Raw genomic sequence first — 16,252 nt, 5'->3', positions numbered from 1 at the left:
GGTAGGCGTCCCGCGTATAAACTAGAGGAGGATGGGCACGGATGTTAGCTCAGAGCCAGGCTTCCTCAGCAAAAAGAGGAGGACTGGCAGTAGTTAGCTGAGGGCTAATCTTCCTCAAAAAAAAAAAAAAAAAGATGAGCAGAAGCCAATATTGTAGAAGATAAAGATTTGTGGATTAAACCTTGAAAAAGTACGCCTGGGGTCCGCTCTGGTGGCGCAGCGGTTAAGTTCGCACATTCCGCTTTGGCGGCCCGGGGTTCCCCCATTTGGATCCTGGGTGTGGACATGGCATTGCCTGGCACACCATGCTGTGGTAGGCATCCCACATGTAAAGTAGAGGAAGATGGGCATGGATGTTAGCTCAGGGCCAGTCTTCCGCAGCAAAAAGAGGAGGATTGACAGCAGTTAGCTGAGGGCTAATCTTCCTCCAAAAAAAAAAAAGTATGCCTGGACTATAGTGTCTAAGATAACTTGTGTTTCACAGCTCTAACCACAAGTTGCCACAACCAGAACATCCTACTTCCTTATCAGCTAGTTCTGAGGAGCCATATTTGGTAATGTCTTCCATCCATAATATTATAATAAACGGTCTATTTTAGTGTTAGTTCTTGCAGGATACTAACCACTCTTCTTGTGTTGTGTCATCTAAACACGCAGAACACAGCATTTTAGATGTGGAAAGATGCTTGGAGTTTTTTGTTACAAGCGTTCCTCACTTTTGAAGGGTTGGGAAATACTATACTTCATGGCATTGCTTCCCCATGTTCTCTGTTTTGTCCTCAAAAATTTGATTAAAATTTAGAACCCAGTGATAGCACAGAGCAGTATTAAATCATTGATAATTACTCACTGCATATAACCTCCCGAAAAAGCCAATGCCAGATGAAACACAGTGGTTCCAAAGAGATGGCAGAATAGAAATGAGACGGGCGTCGGGCGGGTGTCCGTCTGAGAGCCTCGCTCCTCCTCCCACGCACACCCACACAGTGATCAGTTGGTAGTGCTTCTCTTTGGGTATTTAACTTTCTTCTTAAACATAAGACTGAGATATGAAAAAAATGATGAAGGTTAAAAGTGGGAGTCATTACAAATACAGAACATATACACACACACAAACACACACTCAACCACCAATATTTTGGTGTCTCTGCCTCATGTTAAAGAGATTATTTTGGCTTAAGATCAGGGTCATGTTACAAAGTTTAATTCTAAAGTAAAGAATTTTTTCTTTCTTTTCATTTGGCTTGTGGAATTGCAATACATTGTCTAGAGCTGATCTTAGCCAAGGATTACCACAAGCATAAGGCTAACTCCTTTCTCTGACATTAGTCCCAGCTAATTTACACAAGAATTATGGGACGTTAGCCAACATTGGACCAGCCTTCAGTGACTTAGCTAAATTTTATTCCTAAATTTGATTTGCAATATCAACATTTGATGTTTTCCAAGTTCATTGACTGGAACGTGCGTGTGTGTGACAGGATAAGTTCTTCGTCAAATCTGTTTGTCAGCGAGTACTCTGTGGTCTCTCCAACAGTTTAAATTCATATTTTGCTTCTTACGTGTTACCACCGAATTTTCTCATTCGTTTTAATTCAGGAATCATCCTTGTTTTCATTTATAAAGTACCATCCTTCACTTTCCTTTTGTCCTCTTCTAACTTTTTGGTAGTTTCTCAATTCTTTGTCATTTCTCTATGGAGGATTTCTACAAATTAACCCTCTAGGATACAGTTTTTCTTAGAGCACAGTGTTGTGAACATATCTGTGTTTAATTTAAAAAATTATCTTCTTTCACTGGTTTCTTTTCTAATTATTGCTTTATTATATACTTTAGTAAACTAACCCCAACTCCTACCTCCAAAACTCTGGCCTTTCAGGGGCACCGATCCTAAATTTTACTTCTATATCTAATAAAGGGATTGTTTCAGTTATCTGCTGATACGCAATAAACTACCCCAAAACTCTGTGGTTTAGAACAATCGTTTGATTATTTCTCACAACTCCGAGGGTTCACGGGGCTCATGGATGGTTCCTCTGCAGGCCTCATTGCGAGTCTCTCCTGGAGTTTCAGCCTACGTTGGGGCAGCTGGAATGTTCCCAGGGACTTCATTCTGGCCCCTTGGTTGGAAGGCCGGGCTCAGCTGAGACCGCTGAACCTCTCCCTCCTCACGTGGCCTCTTGACATGGTTTCTCCAGCAGGATAGCCCAACTTTTCACACGGCAGCTCAGGACTCTCCATGGGGCGAAAGTGGGAGTTGCCAGGCGTTCCTGAGGCTTAGTCCCAGGGTGGCTTCTGCCATGTTCTGGTGGTTGGAGGGCATCATGGGGTCAGCTCAGTTCAGTCTGGGAGGAGTAGCAGGCACGAGTCCGGGAAGGCGCAGGTCATGGGGCCCACGTCTGGAGACCAGCTGCCACAGCGGTTATGTTTTCTTTTCTCCGCTGAGACTCCGAATCCACTCTCTTCCCTTCCAGTTCCCTGTGTCCATGCTGGTCTGCCTAAGCCTACAAATATCACCTTCTCCTCCATAAACATGAAGAACATCCTGCAGTGGAGTCCGCCAGAGGGCCTACAAGGAGCCGAAGTTACTTACACCATGCAGTATTTCATGTGAGTTGTTTCTCTTCCTTTTGGTGAATTTACAAACACGAGACTCAGGCTCCTGTTAATATGCAAAGAGAAACCATCTACTTATTGTAAATATGTTTGAAGCAAAGAAAGTTTTAGAGATTTCATGTTAGATTTTCTTTTTATGTTTTGTTAGATTAAATTAGAAAAGAGTTTCTTCATGGAGACAGAAGCATCAGGTGCTCAGGGAAGGGGAAGTTAGTTAAATGGAGAAAAGAAGTTGGTCAAAATGTGATTCTGTGGCTGAGCAAACAAGAAAATCCTTCTTCTCTGAAATGCCCAAACATATTGGAATTTTAGACATTTTAAAGTGGAACTCAGTGCAGCATTCTGTGCAACTAGCTGCTCCTGTTAAAGAGAGTCACGAATAGACATTTTCACTCCTCACCTCCCCCTCAAAACTCATTGCAAGCGAGAAGGATTGCAAAACAGTTGACAATGCCCATCTTCACAGAAAGGAAAGAATTGGCCACAACCCCAAGCCACAAACTATGAAGCATACCAGCCAAATATTGTGAAATCTGAAAGAAAACACTGCAGAGGCTGAAAGTAAACCTATACTTTCTCAAACTCCAACAGTAGAAAATAATTTCACAGCAAGAAATGTCCCAGTGCTAAGAGGCTCACCTAACAATCTAAGGATGTGGAATCCAAGGATTGCCACCATCAGAAACTGAGGAAAGGTCCCCACTGGGACAGCCCAGTTTGGTGCCACGAAATGTCAGAGAAGGAGGAGCTGAAGGGGAAATCAGTTTCAAGTGATGTCTCCATTGTAGAGACTCAGTCGCAGCCCAGGGAGGACCCCTCGTGAGACGGGAGCAGGAGGGAGGGCTGGTGGCGATGGCTGGGAGGCAGCTCAGAGAGGCCATGGCCTTACAGATGTGTCGGAGCCACATCAGCCTCTGCAGTCCAACCCTGAGGGGGGCAGGCTCCCTGACAGAGGGAGTGAGATTCGGTGAGCAGGTGTGTGACAGACCCTCACTCTTACACTCATTCGCCTGATATCCAGTAAGCAGCTAGCCCCATTCAGAGAGTCCCGCACAACATCTAGCCATAATTACCAGAAGGGAAAGCCAAAAAAGGAGCACAAATTAAAAGTTTCTGAAAGCTTTCTCGTAGAAATAGGAGAAAAGTTCAGACAAATAATTGTCCATCGGTTGAGTCCATAAACAACATGATCTCTAATGGTAAAGCTCAAAGAAGAAATAACAATCAAAGAAGGGATTCTAAGACAAGAGGAAGAACTTTTTTTAAGCAAGTGGGCAGAGCTTAGGAAAAGGAAAATAAAAAACGTTATATAGAGATGAAAATCCTGTCACAGCTAAGTGATGGTAACAGCTGAACAGGTAATAATGACTATCTGGAACTGATAAATGCATGCTGTGTCTAGGAAAGAAGGACATCCTGGTGAAGTTATTGAACTCTAAGAAAATGAAATGACTCATGGTCATCCCACCAAAAGCAGGACTCAAGTGGCGAAGCATGGGGTGATTTCTGTCTGGCCACACTCAACGGAAGACAGTGATGCATCTTCTAAGGAGAAATAGGTGTGGCCTGAGCCTCTTATCAAGTCAAGATGTATTTTCAAGCAGGTAGAAAATCGGGATACACTTCCCCAAGAGCTTCTTAAGGGGAGCAAACCACTAACTAAAGATAACATCTGGCTGACCGAGAGAGAAGGATGAGCCTCGACAAAGAGCTCAGTAAGGGCGGGATGAGGGCCGGGAGACCGGCATCGTGCCCCGAGACCATCTCAGTGCCAAACTAGGACCAAAGAGTGCTGGGGGATGCAGCTATCGAAGCCCCTTGAAAATGTTTGAACCTAAACAATAATAAACAAATCAGAAGGTGAGGAAAAACTGGAGGTGTACTGACTTTCACAGTAGGAAGCCATTAAATGTGATCTAAAATGGAAATATTTCATTTTGATAACTAAACTCTCAATATTTTTCATAAATCATTTTCTCAATGTAAAAGATCTTTTAGAACTATTATCTTTTGTGGTGATCAGACGTTTGAACTGCACCAGTTCCTTTGATTTCACATCAACTTCTTTTTCTATTAAAGTTCAAATCGAGTTAAATGTACCACTTTGACTAAAACCACAGGTACGGGATGATTTTGTTTTTGGCTATGTGTTCAGCTGTCTGATCCCTCTTCTGTGTATCTGTGAGCATAACAAGATGTCCAGCTGCGTGTGGACCAGACGTTTCAGGGTGATGGGTGTCAGGGTGATTTGTTTCTCTCTGATTATACTTTTCTGATTGTTTGAGTTAAGAAAAAAAACGCGCCATATTTACAAAAAGAAGAATAATGTCGTTTTGGTCTTTGAAAAGAAAATTCTGACCCCTAACGACAGTGACAGACTTCAGCTGCTCCTCAGACTGACTTCATTTATCTAGAACCCTGTTCTCATTTCCGAGGACTTTCTCAGGAGCTGGTGTGTTAGGATAGCAGACGTCCCTCTGTGAAGAGAAACGGCTCCTGAGGTGCCTTGGCCTCCTCTTCCATTAGGTGGAGCAAAGAGCTTGCTCTGTCCTTCACGTTTATGTGATTCAGAAAAGGACAAAAAAAAAAAAAATAGGGAGAGTCGTCACTGCTCTATGAGAACAGATTATTTAGATTGTGCAACCTTCAAAAAAGAATATTGGGAAAGAAACTTGCCGTGCTGGAGTTCGTACGTGCCCGTGCAAGTGGAAGGCGCACAGAACACAGGGCCACATCTCACGGACAGGGTCCATGCTCAGTGCCAAGTCAGACAGTCCGGGTCCATCAGCAGGCCGGAATCCAGCCGGGTAACCTCCGACAGCTTATGTATTATACTTTTATACTTTTCAGTGAAGTTTGTTTCCAAGTAAATATGAAATTTTTTTTTGTTACGTACATATGTACATATATTTATCATACAAAGGCATACTGGGTATTGAAAGTAACATATTTAAATTTATAAGAAAGAAAATCTAAATTAGTTGTAATCTTACCACCCAGACATACAAGAATACTTTTGTGAGTCTTCTGGTCTCTTTTTTCTATTTTCTTTTTTTGTTTGATTGCGGTAACATTGGATTACAACATTATATAGCTTTCAGATGTACATCGTAATATATTTTGAATTCTGTGTGGATTACATCATGTTCCCCACCCAAAGACTAATTATAGTCCATCCCCTCACATGTGCCTAAGCACCACTATTGCCCTCCCCCTCCCCTCTTCCCCTCTGGTAACCAGCAATCCAATCTCCATTGCTATGTGTTTGTTTGTCATTGCTTTTATCTTCTACTTATGAGTGAGATCATATGGTATTTGACTTTCTCCCTCTGACTTACTTCACTCATCATACACCCTCAAGGTCCATCCATGTTGTCACAAATGGCTGGATTTCATCATTTCTTATGGCTGAGCAGTATTCCATTGTGTATATATACCACATCTTAAAAGATGAAATTTTGACAAAAGTTTAAATTATATCTGCCAAAAGAATTCAATGAAGAAAATACAGCGTTGCACTGAAAGCACAAGCTTTGGCTTTAGGGAAAAGTGGTTCCAATCCTGGATGTGCCTGTTACCAGTCATGTGACCAGGAGGGCTCCCTTAACCTCACCAAGCCTCAGTTTCCTCATCTGTAAAATGGGATGAAAATAATGGCACATAAGTCTAAGGTCGTTATGATAATTAGATGAGATAAAACGTGCAAATCCTAAGCACCAGGCCCGACACACAGTAGGCACTCCATGAATGTTTCCTGCCATCACCAGAAAACAATCAGACTTCTGAGGCCCCACATGACTCTTTGCTGTGCATCAGCATCACTACTAGAGTATTTGTTGACTGATTCATGTCTATCAGCTGGTCAGACTTGCAAAGCATTTTGTCCAGAATTTAGTAAAGAGCATTTTCTCCTTCATCAGCATCTGTCGCGGGAAGCAACCTGCCCTCGGCAGAGTAAGGAAGTTTGAGGAGGGAGAGTCACACAGGCAATGGCAATATTCTTCGAACCACAAGTCAAGACCTGTTGGTGGGCCATGAAGTCAATTTAGAGGGACGTAACGAGCATTATTTTTCATGGAAAGGATTGGAATGGCGTGGAGTGGATTGGATGGAAAACAACCGAAGACATGGCACGTAATAACGCTTAGGCATTATCCTGTAAAAGCTGTGTTCTAGTATGTTAGATATAGGGATGTTTTGGGGAGCTGGGTCACAATGTAAAATGTATTTCTTTCTGTGGCTCACAGTCAGAAAAAGTTTGAAAGCCCCTAGGCAGTGGTGACCACTAGGATGGTCAAGTTGGTTAACAAGATCGAACTCTGTTTCTAACGTCTTCTGGCAGGTGTGGCACTTACGAAACAGGAGTCTTTACTTTCAAGAATCTGTTGCCATATTCTGAGAAGGGAAGACACTCTCAAGCTTTGGCAACTCTTGAAAAAGTCATTTCCTTCTCAAGACACGCTGTCTCCCTGACTTTCGTGACGTCTGTTTTTCTGCTCCCTCTGTAGCTGCTGTTACTAAGGGCACTTTGTGTTCAACCTTGAAATCTCGATGCTTCTGAAGCCTATCTTAGGTTTTGCTTTGTCTGCGTGGATCATTTCATTCACGCCTGTGCCTTCAATGAGCAGTTTTATGCCACTGATTTCAAAATTGCTGCCTCCTTCTCACACTCTCTCCTGAGCCCCAGGGCCCACATCTTTTACACGCCTTGAGCTCAGCATGTCCCAAATGGAACTCATTATCTTTCCTTCTCTACCCCCATTCCCCCTTCCCAAACCCACTCCTCTTCGGTATTCCTTTCCTTGGTAAATGTTACCACTCTTCCACACGTTTGTCTCAGACAGAAAGACACGTCGTCCTCAATACCTTCATTTCCCTCATCTCTCACGTGCACTCGATCACCAAGTCCTGACTCCAAATATGTCTTCCTTTTGTCCTATCATTCATTCTACTGCCACCATCCTTGTCCAAGACTCCTGCACCTGCCCCCTGGATCCGCAGGAGCCTCTAACCTGCTCCCGGGGTGCCTCTCCTAACCCAGTCCGTCCTCCACGCTGCCACCAGAGTTAGCTTCCTGAAACCCAGCACACCTGCTCCCATCCCTTCAGCAGCCTCCCGGGTGACCCTGTCTCTTTACTGACTCACCAGATGTTGCTTAAACTCTCTGTACCTCAGTCTCTCCCACCTGAGAAGTGCTAAGAGTATTTCCCCCTCCCTATTTGCTATGGGTGTTGTGTTTTCATTAAAGGAGAGGGAAAATCGATATGAACGTCCTAGTTCATATCATCATCATCATCCTCACTATCATTACTGAAAATAGAGATTCTGATACGCACTCCAACCTAGCGAATTTTCCCCAGAACACTTGATGGCAAGTCGCGTTTTACATTTTATGAGAATGTCAAGATAATTTTTCTTCCAAGAAAAAAAATGACTAATTTTTCTTAAAACAACCATCAAACTTACCCTAGTATGCTTGGTGGACTAAAAACTCACATGGACAATTACTGGAAGAATTGACCACAGAATATGTAAAATTTTTACTGTAGCCCAAGAATAATAATGAAATACATGCTTTCAAAATGTACCATCCACGTTATAATTCACAGAAAAGGTAATTACAGAAAGTCTGACTCATGTTCCTGACAGCTAATGAAAAAATTGCCAGCAGCAAAAGGAGCTTCCATTTTATTTCCATGACAGGCACTTCTGTTGTTCTCAAGAGGAGGCCCTAAGTTCCACTCAGTTTTGTGTCATGACTGGTTTTCTCCTGTTGTAAAGCAGAGGGCAGCTCATTATCAATTTAATTTCCTCCTCAGCAGATACGGGCAAAAGAAGTGGCTGAGTAAATCCGAATGCAGAAATATCCTCAGGACCTACTGCAACCTCTCTGCTGAAACCTCTGACTACGAACATCAGTATTACGCCAGAGTTAAGGCCGTTTGGGGAACGAATTGTTCCAAAGGGGCACAAACTGGACGATTCTATCCTTTTTTAGAAAGTAAGTAACAATTGTCTGTTAAACACGTATTAACATCAAGGTCATCCGACCTCTCCGTGTAACGGTCTCGGCCTCAGAGCCGCCCTCGCCAGGAGGCCAGGGGGCCGCGTGGTTCTGTCCTGCCCTGTACCCATCAGCTGGGGGAGTGGACAGCCTCGTGCCTCCCCCCAACTGGATCTTAGAGGCTCGTCTTCAGAGCGAAAGGTTTAGCCTAGTGATCTCTGAGATCTCTCCCAGATCTGAAACTGACACTAGATGTCAATATTATCAAATCTTGATTTTGTTTTATTATTCACTGGAGACTGTGCAATTTGGGGAACTGACAGATTTGTTTTTAAATGTTTTGGGTTTATAAACCATTGATATATGTCCACAAGATTGATTAAAGATTGTTCTGATCACCAAACAAAGGCTCGTCTTGCTATAAACTCTTTAGTAGGATGACATAATTTCTAGGTGAAGCTCAGAATTAAGGCAACAGCTCCCTGACATTTGCTTTTTAAATGTTTCCGTCCCCTGGTCTGTGGTCGACGCAGCCATGCAGGACCCACTCAGAGGGGCCATAAGGAAATTACAAGCTCTCCTCGGTCCTGGAGCTGGAGCCTTGTGCCATTCCCGGTGCCCTTCCAGGTCAGAAGTCAGCAAACTGTGCCTCAGACCAAATGCAGCAAACTCCCCTTCCGTTTTCCTAGAGGCCAAGAGCCATGAAAAGTTTTTAGATTTGTGTAAATAATAGTTGCAACAGAGATCGCATGGCCTGCAGAGCCTAAAATGTTTACTGTCTGGACCTTTATGGTAAAAGTCTGCTAACCTCTGTTCTAGATCATTCCAATCACATCTCCGAAGGTCTTTAGCAGTTCATTTCTCCGTGTCTGATTTTTACCACTTACCAAATCATGTGAAGTTTATTTATCATCAACTTTTCAAGTCACGCGAGTGTTGTAGACACTTTCAATCATATTTCCACCATCCAGCACTGTTTAGCCCTGTAACTAGGAACTAAGCCATACAACACTTGCGTGTGCTGTTTGAACATTGTGTCAGGGCGTGTGAAACGACTATTTCAAGATTAGGCATGACTTGGGCCCCTCTTGGAGCGCTCTGAGGCATCTCGAATAAGCGGGTGGGCTTCAGAGCGCTGACCCCAGTAGGATTGTACTGAAACTTTATCCAAGGTGATTTCTACGTCTGAACATGATAATTCCCTCTCCCCTCCCCTTTAAGCACGAATTGGCCCACCAGAGGTTGCTTTGACTACTGACAAGAAATCCATTTCTATTGTTCTGACGGCTCCAGAGAAGTGGAAGAAAGATCCAGAAGAAAGTTCTATTTCCATGCAACAAATCTATTCTAATCTGAAGTATCACGTGTCCATATATAACGCTAAAGCAAATAAAACGGTAAGTCTGAAATGGAATGAATCCGTGTCGCTTTTCACAGCCAATACTGGAGCAAGCAGCCCTGATGTTTCCATTCTCTGCATGTGAACCTGGGAAGATGTGAAGTTGGAAAGAGATGCCGTCAGGACGCCGTTGAAGCTGATGTGTAGAAATTCAGAGAACTTCCTGCAGAGTTCCTTTACAGAAATGCTCTGTTAATGGGTGTGAGGTTGCTGTTGGGGTGTAGGGCGATCGTCCACCCCACTTTGGTGGAGAACTTTTACTTGCATGGCATCTGTCAGTCACTCCCCAAGAAAGGAAACAATGTTAGCAAGAACACAGGACAAAGCTGAATAAGAAATCCATCCTTGTGTTATTATTTAGAATTGTTCCAGTCCTGACCACACTCTGTGACCCAGAGGAAAGGGTATTTTAAAGCTGTTGCTGGAAAGAAAGCTTGTAGTGACAGTAAACGATTTAACGGTATCCCGGTCTCTTCTTTCCTCCTGGAGTCATTTGTCTGGGGTGGTGCTGGAAATCCTTGGCTCTAACTGCTGTTTGCAATTCCCTATCCTAGTGGTCCCAGTGTGTGACCAACCAGATGCTGGTGCTCTGCTGGCTGGAGCCAGACACTCTGTACTGTGTCCACGTGGCGTCCTTTGTCCCGGGGCCTCCTCGCCTTGCTCAGCCCTCTGAGAAGCAGTGTGTCAGTACTTTGAAAGGTAAGCTTAAAAAGTCCCGGCTGGTCTGAGGAAGGAACTCGAATAAATCTGGAAGGAAGTATGGCAGTGTAGACAAGGTTTTGGCAGATTCGTGTCTACCAGAAACAGGTGGAGACAGAAACGACCATCACCAGGAATGCTCTGAGCGGCCTGGGACTCTGCCTGAGCTGGGCCAACGTCAGGGGTCTCTCACCCCACAGGGAACTCCCAGCTGCTGTCCCAGAGCGCGCTGCCAAGAAGCCTCCGCCTTGGAAAATAACAATTAGGAATTTGTACACACATGTTTTTTCTTCTTTAAAATTATAATCCCTCTGCTCAGTAGAAGTTCTGTGGTCTTCATGAACATCAGACAATTTTATTGCTAGAAACAAAACATTATCCTAAAAATACTTTTTTAAAATTGTGTTAATATTGGTTTATAACATTACAGAAATTTCAGGTGTACGTTTCTGTATTTCAGCTTCTGTGTAGACTACATCACGTTCACCACTCAAGACTGATTACCATCCTTCACCATACACACGTGTGCCCCGTCACGGCTTTCTCCCTCTTCCCTCCCCGCTTCCCCTGTGGTAACCACCAAGCCAATTCTTGTATCTATGTGTGTTGTTTTTATCTTCCACTTATGAGTGAAATCATGTATTTGTCTTTCTCTGACTTCTGTTGCTTAGCATAATACCCTCAAGGTCCATCCATGTTGTCTCAAAAGGGATGGTTTCATCCTTTTTATGGCTGAGCAGTATTTCATTGTGTGTGAATGGATCTATTCATCCATTGATGGGCACTTGGGCGGCTTCTAATCTTGGCTATTGTGAATAATGCTGTGATGAACATAGGGGTGCAGATACCTTTTTGAATTATTGATTTCAAGTTCTTTGGATAAATACCCAGCAGTGGAATAGCTGGATCGTATGGTAGTTCTATTCTTAATTTTTTGAGGAATCTCCATACTGTTTTCCATAGTGGCTCTCAGTTTGCACTCCCACCAGCAGTGTATGAGGCTCCCCTTCTCTCCACATCCTCTCCAACACTTGCTATTTCCTGTCTTCTCAGTGATAGCCGTTCTAACAGCATGAAGTGATATCTCGTAGTTTTGATTTGCATCTCCCTAATAATTAGTGATATTCAACATCTTTTCATGTGCCTGTTGGCCATCTGTAAATCTTGTCCAGAAAAATGTCTGTTCAGATCTCTTACCCTTTGAAACAGAATCTTTCGTTCCCTTGGGAACACAAATTCCGGGCTCTGCAGGCAGTGTCCAGATGTTGCTCACTGGGCCGTACGAGCTCTGGAATCCGCAGATCAGTAATTACCCCCTCCCTCCCACACTCGCTTCTCTCTCCTTCCTTTCATTTGTCTCCTTCTCGTGCCTTCTGAACGCGGCTGCTAGGGGTCTGTGGCTGAGAGTCTCATTCCTGTTAGGAGACAGTTAGGAGCCCGGCACTTGTTTAATGTTCTTCCCCAGAGTGAGAGGACCTTGAATTCAAAACCTGAAAGTTGCAAATAAATCCTCACATTTACCTTCACTGACCAGCTCTTCATCCGTGGCTCTTCGGCTCCTCTCCTCCGAATGTGCTGGCCGAGGGCAGGCGCACAGCCTCGGTTCCATCACCCGCCCTGGGAGGGGCGTGGGGACAGAACCCATTTTCCGCTTCCCTCACGCCTCCCACATCCCAACGTGAAACTGTCCCAGGCAATAAAAAGAGAATTCTGTGAGTACATATCCAGAGTCAAAAGCTCTCTTTCTGAATCTCAATCCTAATCACACCTTGCCCTTTCAAATGAAAGTTCTCTGCCAGATGTCAAATAAAACTAAAAGGCTACAAGCAAAAGGCAGAACAAAGCAGACTGAAGAAACCATTTTTGTATTTGGAAGAGTGCTCTGTGTACTAACAGCCTGATCAGTGGCCAAATGGTGGGAATGACTTTCCCGCGGAAACCATTAAGCGGTTGGCAGAGCTGAAGCAGCCGACGAGCAGATGACCGGAGCTGCAGCTGCAGGAGCCTGGCCACGCTCCACCTCAGGTGCTGCCCTTTCCACAGTAGCCCAGCTCTTCCATGGCTCCCGGCACCTGCCCAAGACACTGTCTGAGGGCCAACTCTTTCAAAAAATCACTTGCCTCTTTGGGGTCTATTTTTTGAAAGAACATTTCTGCTTCCCACAGTCCCTCAGTCCCCAAAACGCCGATACAGCTTATTGGTTTATGACAACAGACGTGCTGCGTACACTAAGTGACACCAGTCATGGTTGTGAGGGCTCTTTTTAATTAGGGCAGGTTCAGTCCAGAGGCCGGGGCTGTAGTGAGAGGACTGGACCGAGCTGGAGCCTGAAGTCGGGGCGGGGAACCCTCAGCGCCTGCAGCGTCTACACTGTGGTGTTGGCTCCTTTCCACACGAGGCCTGGTCACAGATGCGCTTGCAGGAGTCGTTGGGGGAGACGAGCCTGCGGTCGGACCCCCGAACCTGGACTTCTCCCCCGGCTGTTCTTGGCCACCCTCACTGTCCGTGGCACTTCTATTTCCAGTCTTTAACTAAGCAGTTAACGGGACAGTGACTTTGCCGCTTTCTCTTGGGCCTGGGCATCAAGAGAATCCGACGTCTGTGTGGTTAGAATGCTCCCGCGACACTCTTGCTGATTTTATTAGTCTGTAAGGAAAGTGCCCGAAATTTGTGCTAAGGCTGCTTCTTTCTCTCCTGCTGTGTTAGGGTTCTCCAGAGATCAGAACCAGTAAATACGTATTTTTCGCATCTATCTCCCTATCCATCGAGGTAGAGAGTGATTTCAAGAAGGTGGCTCACGTGATGGTAGGGGCAGCTAAGTTCACACCCTGCAGGGCAGGCCACGGGCTGGACCCAGGGAAGAGCTGATGTTGGGGTGCTGGTCTGAAGGCAGTGTGCTGGCAGAATTCTCTCTTCCTCAGAGTGGCCAGTCTTTTTTCTATTAAAGCCTTCAGCTGATTAGATGAGGCCCAGCCACATTAGAGAGTAATCTGCTTTATTCAAGTCTGCTAATTTAAATGCTAATTTCATCTAAAAAATGCCTTCTCAGAAACATCTAGAATAATGTTTGACCAAATATCTGGGTCCCATGGCCTAGCCAAATTGACAGATAAAATTAACCATCACAACTTCCAAGTAGCCCACAGGACTTAACAAGTACGAGTTGGTGGCACTGAGCCCTATGTATCAGCTACGCAGTCTGACCCATGGTGGGCCTGGGCCGCTCTCGTTAGACCTGGTCACCAGGTGTCCCCCTCCTCTGTGCACTCTTACTTGCCACGAAACTACAGCAGCAAGAGCTCGAAGGGAGTTACTGCCGTTCTCAGCACACACCAGCTCGGCCACCCCCCACACACGTCCCCACGCTCCAGACCCACCCAGACAGTCTGGCCGACCCACACGAGGAGGGTTCTGTTAGTCGCGTAGCAGGAGACACCTACATTCCGTCCTCTACCGAGTACGGAGAGACCGAGTCTGATGAGTGGGCTGGAAAGCGGGGCAGCATAATGGGATCTTCACAGCGGCTTTTGCTGTCTGGGTTGAAGTGCTGTGAGTTGCCTGAATGTCAGACACACTCACCTTCCAATAGAAGGACCAGCATGAATCTCACAGCCAGATGTGGAACGCTGGGCTATCTGCTGACTCGGTTGCTGGTGCATCCTTACTGGACCGGTTGAGATGAGTCCTTAGACCATCTACTGTCGGAGAGAGTAAGAATTCTGAAACCTTTCATAACAATCAGCTCAAGCTTGTCAATTTATAAATGAGGAAACTGAATTCCTAAACGTAGGGGACACTCCCAGAACCTCCTGACATGGCCAGTGTTCCCCCAGTCACAACTGTCTACGCCCCCTCGCCTTTTCTCACAGATCCAGCATCAGCGCTGAAGGTTAAAATCCTCTTCTGGTATGTTTTGCCCGCATCGGTTACCGTGTTGCTTTTTTCTGTGATGGGCTACTCCCTGTACAGATACACCCGCGTTGGCAAAGAGAAACACCCAGCAAATCTGGTGAGCCCTCGGGTGGCAGGAGTCTGGACAGCAACACACGTCCAGGAGGATAGACACGGAGGCACTTCACGGGCAGAGTGGCTTAAAGTTAAAGAGTTGAATTAAAAAACACTTCTGTATGAGATTAACTCAGTAACATAAGCAAAGATGAAGACTCCTTATCTTCGACAAAAATTCTATATGCAAGGACCAGATTAGACTAGGTCTTGGGTACACAGATGGATTAAGTCGTGATCTTTGCCCTCCCAGAGTTCAAGTCTAGCTGGGGGCTAGGATTTCAAAAGGACTCATGAAGGCTAAGATGAAAGCCAGCACTGGGGCCTCTGAGGGGGTGGGGCCGGGAGGGCGCGGGAGCCCCACTTGGATCAGGAGAAGCTTCACGCCTGGGCTTGGTCAGGAAAGGTGAGCAAGAGTCGGGGCAGCTGCTGCGGGCAGAGGAAGCAGCAGGATGAAGGTGGGCGGACCCTCGGGAAGCCACCTAGGGTTGCTAAACCGTGGGGTCCTGATGGGGAGCTGCAAAAGCCGGGACAGGAGCGTGGGAGGCAACGGCCGGGTGACCGAAGAATTGGGGTGTTATTCCAGGGAGCTCGGGCTTTATTCTGCTGGCAAAGAGAACTCTCTGTGGGGTCTTGAGCTGGGAGCAGTGTGGTGATGTTGTGCTTTAGATCCAGCTGGGGGGTGGTCTAAGACGACTTTAGGAGGAACGGGACCAGAAACAAGGAGAGTAGCGAGGAGACAGTGGCAGGAGTCCAGTGGAGAGAGAAAGGCAGTCTAAGAGGAGAGTGGGGACAAACACGTGGAATGGAGACACATGTAGGAAGAGAATGGCCAGGACTTAACCATCCACAGCAGGGAAAGGCAAGAAAGTAGACGGAGGAACAAACCTCATGCTCTGGACCACGTGCTGAGGCTTCCAAAGGGCTGAACCTATTTTAACAATAAAAATGATTTCTTTGGGAATTATTGAAACATATGTCCTTATGTACACCATGCACACGTATTCCTGTTAGTTTGACTTTAAAACGTTTCTCTTATTCTGCCTGCCTGTAGGTTTCAGAGTTAGTTTTCTGATGGCATATGGAGACCGCTCCTGGGAGGAAAATTCACAAGGGAATTGACTGCATGTGACTTTTTGAAACCAAAACTTTTGTAGAAGAATGAGGCTGCTTTGCATATTTTGCGATGCTAAATGAACTCACGGCTCAGGGCGGACAATGAGAATTGTAATCCACCTCGTCACTGGCAGCCTACACGGGCACCTTCCACGTGTCCCCAGCAAATTTAGTCTCTAATGAGTTTTCCCAACATGGTTTAGAGTTTCTCTATCTGCCACAAATTGGCAGGTGGCTTTCCTTTTTAGGCCTTATTATCGCGTCATAGAATGGGGTGTAGGGGTGTGAGTACTCACACCCTCCTGTTCTCTCCCTTTCTACATCAGCTTTCGTGCCCATCCTCATTCATGTCCAGAGAACAGCCAGAAAGGGCTGGTAGCCCAGATGACCACAGCTTATTAACAAGGACGGAG

The 16,252-nt window shown here is 45.5% G+C and overlaps 1 protein-coding gene across 1 annotated transcript in view; it reads left to right on the top strand.

Moving 5' to 3' along the window:
- IL20RA (interleukin 20 receptor subunit alpha) overlaps window positions 1-16,252 on the top strand; it is a 37,848-nt gene that overhangs the window by 18,826 nt on the left and 2,770 nt on the right. The window contains 5 exon segments of the mRNA XM_070223986.1: window positions 2,475-2,610; window positions 8,439-8,617; window positions 9,842-10,017; window positions 10,574-10,718; window positions 14,588-14,727. Of these exon segments, the coding sequence (XP_070080087.1) occupies window positions 2,534-2,610; window positions 8,439-8,617; window positions 9,842-10,017; window positions 10,574-10,718; window positions 14,588-14,727 (717 nt within the window). The 5' untranslated portion in view covers window positions 2,475-2,533.

Source organism: Equus caballus, chromosome 10, assembly GCF_041296265.1.
Source record: "Equus caballus isolate H_3958 breed thoroughbred chromosome 10, TB-T2T, whole genome shotgun sequence".
Taxonomy (NCBI): Eukaryota; Metazoa; Chordata; class Mammalia; order Perissodactyla; family Equidae; genus Equus; species Equus caballus.
The sequence above is the reverse complement of the archived record's forward strand: the minus strand, read 5'-3'. Positions and strand labels throughout refer to the sequence as shown.